Genomic DNA, 6,659 nt, shown 5'->3' with positions numbered 1-6,659 from the left:
GGGTATTTTCCACTATCATAAGAGGGGCGTGTCAGTGTGTGTGTGTGTAAGAGAGAGAGAGACCCCACTAACAAAAAAAAGTCGCTCCACGTCCCTGAATCACTGACTTTGGGTATAATAAAGCCAACTCTCGTTATAACGAGTGGATACGGTGTAAGGAACAAGCTGGATTGTTGTTTAATCTCATGGGGGGTGTGGTTTAAGGGTTATAATAAGGTTACGTCATGAAAGGAGACGTGATCACGTTGGGCAATGGTACAAATGAGTCAGATAACAGGAACTCACTGAACATTTCGTTTCTTCTTGTCACGTTATCTCTGACAGACAGCACTCTGTCGCCGAGCCCCTGCCCTCTGCGGACGTACAAAGTGTGAGCTCCTTTAGTTTAAATGCTGCGGTCAACCGGGGAGGGCACGTTCAGGAAGTCGGTCACAAAGCGAAGAATGTGAAAAGCGAAAGGATGTGCTCCACGGAAAACAACCCAGAGCTGCAGCCGACATGTAAGTGAATATTTGCGACTGTCGTCCGAGCTCGGTGAGTACGTTGTCATCGCAACGATCAGAAACTAGGCAGCGGTTACTTGGAGATGGCCTTAAACCTCCAGAGGCACCGTATACAACCGAGCAGGGGACGCTGGTGGGTTAAGAGTTGCAAGCGCTGTCAGAGGATGAACGTGCCAAACGTTGATTATGTGGTGTCTTTCTATCCTCCTTCAGCGTCCGACCCGGCTCTTCTCCTGGAGCTGAAGACCAGGCGACCTCCGTCCTTGGTGGAGAGAGCTGGACGTGAAACCTGGAGTGTTGACTTCTCTCCGGATGGAGCTTGGTTCGCCTGGTCCATGGGACACGGGATCGTCTGGGTCGTCGCCTGGCCTCTCGACTCCGAGTAGGTTTTACTGTATATTTAATCCGCACGTGATGCATTCAGGTCGCCCTCGAAGATTCTGGTTTCCGTGGAAGGTGGTGGTGGCAGGTCCTGCACGGGCTTTTCGAATGATTGATTGATTTTTATTTTTTATTTTTGATTAATTGTGGCACAGAGGCGCCCGCAGGTAACAAGAACACTTGATTCGAAATGAATACAGTGACGGAAATACCGGGGACACTCAAGTGCAGCCCTGTTCCTTCTACAGAGGCTACTACACAAAAAGTGTAAACATCTTTTTATATACAGTAACTGTTATGCAAAGTGACGGAATCTTTACTTAATCCAAAATATATCGGTAAGTCTAATAGTATTAAAAATATATTTTATTTTTACCTAAAGTAAAATGTGTGTAGTTTTATCTGTAGTAATACCGAACAATATGTGTCAGTTACTCTACAAAATCTACAAAATAAATAACTGAAGCGTTAAAACAAGTACTATACTCGCATCAAAAAGACGAATAACATAGGTACATTAAAAGTGTACTCGAGTAAATGTCCAAACTGCTCTTATACAATGACGCTGGGCTTTGTAAGATTAACATGGACAATCAGATTTAACCCCTTGTTTTCTCTTTTAATACACGCCTGTATTTATGTAAGAAATCAAGCCACCTGGGAAAAAGTATTACTTCATGTTCGGCTAGATCAAGTAAACAGTTAAAATGTAACCTTATGATAATATCCTTTGGCTTCTATAACCCGTCTCTGTCTTGCACAACTCCACAATAATGATCACAGTCCATTTCTGCACTGGCTTTTGTATTATAAAGATCCAGTGTTTAGTGTTATGTGTGGTTATGAAAGTTAATCAGTATGTGAAAATATCCTCATGCAACTGAGCAGTATTTTGGAAATAAGGCATGAATGCGATAAAAACTCCAGAAAATAAGCATTAAAAGCATCTATTGTTTAAAGTAAGACCAGATATAGATTTTAAAAATAGCTTTAAGTAATGTCATTTATTCCTTTTTTCATTTATTTATTTATTAAAAATTCTAATTTTTCTGTATTTAATATTAAACTTTTGGGTCTTGCTGTTATGCCCTACACCCCCACACCTCTAAATTAGGCCCCTGAAATTATAGTATTTTTCTGTCTAGTGCCCACAAAGAATTTCCCTTCGGCTCAGCAGTGTTCATTAGTGCCAATTTGTTTGAAAAATGCTCAGCACTGCTGCCAATACCACACAAAATAACAAAACAGTACTCTTTATTTTTTTCTTTATATTTTTGTTGCAGTAAAGAATTGTTGCTCCATGAACAATGTTTGAATTTGCCTAAATAATTAAATAAGGCAAAAAAAATGTGACTTACAACTTTAAATACTCAGTAGATTTTGTTGGTACATTTGATAAAACATATGGAAGGAGGCAGAAGAATGCAAGTGGATGTATTCATTCCAGCTATTATTTTAGATTAACGTGAAAGAAAAAAGCAAAACATGAAGACTCAAATTTCAGCTCTCAGTTTACCGTTTAGTTGTTTAGATCTGCTGTGACCAGCAACACTTGAAAGCTGCATCATTTAATCACCAACTCTAGCTTCACACCGCCTACACTGGAGTTTTTTATGGCATCTGCACTCTTGGTGCTCCTCTCACCCACAGAGAAAGTCAAAATGGAGAGACTGACAGAGGAGACAAAAGCTTCAGTTGTGGTCACCCAGTGTGGGGGCTCGCCTTCGGGCCCAGACCTCCAAAATCAAATGCAACAGCGTGTCCGGCTAAAGCACGATCAGAAGGGAAAAACAGCCTGCTTCTGGCCACGGGCTTGGAGAACGGGGTGATCAAAATCTGGAACGTTTTAACAGGTGAGATTTTTATTTTTCTGTGACTGTTAGTTTTGCTTGGCTGAATTAAATGGATTTTCAAATCGCTTGTTTTTTCTTTTCCTTTCCTCTAGGCAGTGCTGTTTTTGATCTCCACGGCCACGAAGGGGTTGTAAGGGACCTGGTGTTTCCTCAGAATGGGACGCTCACACTCATATCATCCTCTCGGGACAAAACTTTGAGGATATGGGACCTGGCTCATAAAGGTATTTTTCAGATATTTATGAGAAATACCTGTGAGTAGCAGTCACAACTGTCTTATTTTTAAAAAATGTTTTGGACAAAATATAATCTACATATTTGGTGCGTCCTTTTTACTTGGGCTCAAATTGTTTTCTTGCAGATAACCTTAGAACTGCAAGGCTTTTCAGCTGAATTTTCAAATGTCAAAGTACACCTCGAGCTTGCCTGATCACCCATTTAAAAAAAACTGTTAAATATTAACTGTCACGTGTCACCAAACAACTCTGGAGGCTTTGCAGACAGGGTCTTAATGACTGAAGCTGTCTATTCATTACTTCACCCCTGTTTAATCTTGTGAAACTCATCTGAAATAAACCTTCTGTTCTAATGTAAGAGGTTAAAGCTAGCAGATGGCTGTGCTTACACATTCAGGAATCAGGAGCTGAGATGTACTGTCATTTTAAAAAATAAAGTAAAAATAATGAGGCTTTGTAGTCTCTCGTCTACATTTACATCCATGTTTTTCCTGTCTGTTTTAGGGAAAAAGGTGCAGGTGCTTTATGGCCATAAAGACTGGATTAGTTCCTGCTGCGTATCATCTGACTGTAGCATGATTGCATCTGTCGGGAGATTTGACAGGGTGAGGTGTTTCATTGCAAAAGTACCGTATTAGGTCATATTCATAAAGTACTGAGCACTGTAAAAGATAACTTAAGTAATTTGTTTGTGCATGTAAAACTCAAACACTTGTAAATGCTTAATGTCTCTAAGCTTGCTGAATGTGTCCTTTTGTCCTTCTTTTTATCAGTTTTTAATGAACATTATCAACATGGATTTGGGCGACCCTGTTCATTCAACTCTGTGTCAAATTTAGTGTTGTTTGTCCACAAGTCTAATCAGGAGAATGGCTCAAAGTGTGTGATACAAATTGTCTAAAAGGGCAGCTTTAAATGCAATCCTGCATCACGTTAGTTTTTCTAGGACAATGAAATTAGTTTGAAGGTATATTCAAATATTTTCCTATTTGAATTCTTGCTCCTAACAAGTTTGTTGATATTTGCTTATGTAAAGTATTTAATCTTCTGCAAACTTCAGTTATTTTAGTGGTGTTTTCTTTTGACAGCTACCAGTATTGATGGATATGAGTTGCATACGTCCTGGACAAATTATAGGAAAAACCTGAATGCTTGATCTCTCCACTGAGCGTGGCTCTGTTATGCTGTGGGGCTATTTTAGGACATGTTGTTTTGAGTAATCATCTTTATCTGGTGATGAAACAGTTCTGTCCTCATGGGGGTGGTCTCTCACAGGATGACAATATCACTATCTAAAGGCTCTGGTTGGTTTGAGTATGAAAATACAGAGACTTATATTTTATGTCTTTAGTCAGCTGACACCAACCCAGTTAAACACCTATAGGAGATATCCATTTTCAGTGAAATTATCTGCTAGTGGGTGCTTCTGAATATCAATTGTAGTGGTCTGTTTTACCTGCTCCTGCTATTAAAATGTTTTTAGGCCATTTAGCATTTTCTAGAAACTTCTGGAGCACCAGGAAGTCTTAACACTCCAGTCAAACTGGCAATTTCACATATTCTCATTTTCAAAGGAAAGCAGACAGCATAACGTTGTGTAATATTAGACTTTAAGAGCATAGTCACTCGCTGCTGCGTGGTTCAGGGTGTCCTGCTGACACCAAGCAAGTACATCACTGACAAATTACTAGCTTTTGTAAAAAAAAATTTCAGTTCTGCAGCAATTAATTACCCCAGGGACAAGCTACTTTGAGCGTCGACTAAACCTACATTAATTTTCCAAATTAAAAACAGCCCTTCCAGCAAGGTATAAAGTCTCATTAACCCTGCATGATTATACTTTGATCAGATGGTGTGTCTGTGGAGTCTACGTTCATATACATTCATCAGGAACCTGACAGGAGGGGCCCACAAGACCGTGTACCTCCTGTCTTCTTGTGACTTCTCTCCTGACGGGGCAATTCTCGCCACTGCAGCCTTCAGCGGCTCCAGTTGGTGGATCGACCTCTGGGACCCATACACAGCAGAGAAACTGGCCACTCTGGCGTGAGTTTGTACAACTTTGAGGGTTAAAATTGTGCACAAAGACTCCATTCTATGGGTTACATAAGAAGACCGCAAATTACTCAAATAAACGGGTTGTTACCACTGAGTTTAAGTACAGAAGCTTAAATCTGTGAACCAAACAGCCCACACTGTCATTATCTCTGTTTGCGTATGACACGGCATGTGAAAGTATGTCCTTGTGTCCTTGTCTTTTGCAATCTGTTTTCTATGTATACTATGTGGAGCGTCTGACTTTGACTTGGTGCAGTTCAAAGTCATCGCTCTTTCTCTTCTGCACAGTGACTACTTTGAAGATTATGGGCAAAACCAAATATCAGCAATACAGTTCTCTCCAAACGGTCTGCACTTGACACTTGTGACAGACGACAGGTCAGTTATCTGAAAATGCTATATTATATAACTTAAATGTTTTACACACTGGAAAGATGCTTTCAGACAGATGTGTTGCGTTTGCAGAGCTCTTAGGATTTGGGAGCTGGGGGAGAAAGGGATGGTGATGGAGACGAAAAGAGACAGAGACTCTAATGGACTGTGCTGCAAGTACCATCCACAAGGGGGAGTTGTTGCTACGGGGTAAGGATGCTTTCATTTCAGCATAGATTCACAATATTACAGAGGGTGGTCGATAGACATTATATGCCAAAATTCAGTTTACCCCACTTCCTAGCTTTATTTATTTTATTTTTTTATAAAGTATATTTATACAGCTAAACTTATCCATGAAATTAGGCTCTCATATCATTCATTTTTAGTCAAAAAACCCCCAGTTATTAAGCTGTTAAATATAATATATTGGTGGGGGGATCAGATATGCAGATCCATCTAGTGCAGTGGCTCCTTTGAAAATACAAAAGTGGCTGAAAGCAATTCAGTATCTAAAACTCTGTTCTAATACATAATGTTGGTAAATTACAAGCAACGATTTTGTCTTTTCGAGTACTAATAGTCAAAGCTACCTGTCGGTACCATGGTAACATCAATCTTAGGCTTGAGATAGTACGGAAGTTTGATTCATTTAAAGGTGAAAATGAGACCTGTCTTTACATTATTGACACCATCTGATTTGCATTAGACGCATTAAATCTACAAGCAAAATTAGGACCATCCCTGAACACACCAGTCTAAAGTATCTTTGTGAAAACTGGCCCCTGAATAAACATGCAAATGTGTCTCTTTTGGCAGAACCAGAGATGGCCACGTGAGGTTCTGGAGGGCACCCAGTGCGGTGCCCAGCTTGTGCCACCTGTGTCGATCTATCCTGCGCCACTCTATCTCCACGCACCAGATTGAGGCGCTGCCCCTCCCCAAGAGGATCCTCGAGTACCTCACATACAAAAACATCCCCGAACGCCTCAAGTCCTGCTGCTCCTCAGATGAAGAGGAGTGGGAAAGTTAAATAGGAACTTTAAAAATAAATAACTGACATTTTCAGCGATTAACTATGATCCTAAAAACGCCTTGTATTTTCTGATAACAAATGCTTTGAAAGCTTGATGAAGCAGATTAAGCATATTTTAAGATACTTTAGATGCAACATTCCTGCACTAAGATTTCATTTATTGCACTACTGCGGTACTACAAAGCATACATTCAGTGTTCACATTGTTGACTTGAATAAC

General features: G+C 40.1%; 1 protein-coding gene across 2 annotated transcripts; it reads left to right on the top strand.

The window, feature by feature from the left end:
• Positions 1 to 257: 257 nt before the first annotated feature.
• On the top strand, positions 258 to 6,643 carry wsb2 (WD repeat and SOCS box containing 2). 2 transcript variants are annotated; one of them, XM_085367492.1, is made up of 9 exons: positions 260 to 500; positions 717 to 885; positions 2,535 to 2,737; positions 2,830 to 2,961; positions 3,478 to 3,578; positions 4,823 to 5,019; positions 5,320 to 5,409; positions 5,497 to 5,613; positions 6,223 to 6,642. In XM_085367492.1, the coding sequence occupies exons 1-9, from the start codon at positions 461 to 463 to the stop codon at positions 6,434 to 6,436; spliced, it is 1,263 nt and encodes a 420-aa protein (XP_085223618.1). In that variant the 5' UTR covers positions 260 to 460; the 3' UTR covers positions 6,437 to 6,642. The 2 variants fall into 2 exon arrangements, with proteins under 2 accessions (XP_085223617.1, XP_085223618.1); XM_085367491.1 differs by having other exon boundaries at positions 258 to 885; positions 6,223 to 6,643.
• The last annotated feature ends 16 nt before the right edge of the window (positions 6,644 to 6,659 follow it).

Source organism: Diplotaxodon limnothrissa, linkage group LG12 (genome assembly GCF_057381915.1).
Source record: "Diplotaxodon limnothrissa isolate DT_005_m linkage group LG12, D_limnothrissa_male_GT1.1, whole genome shotgun sequence".
NCBI classification, from domain to species: Eukaryota; Metazoa; Chordata; class Actinopteri; order Cichliformes; family Cichlidae; genus Diplotaxodon; species Diplotaxodon limnothrissa.
The sequence above is the reverse complement of the archived record's forward strand: the minus strand, read 5'-3'. Positions and strand labels throughout refer to the sequence as shown.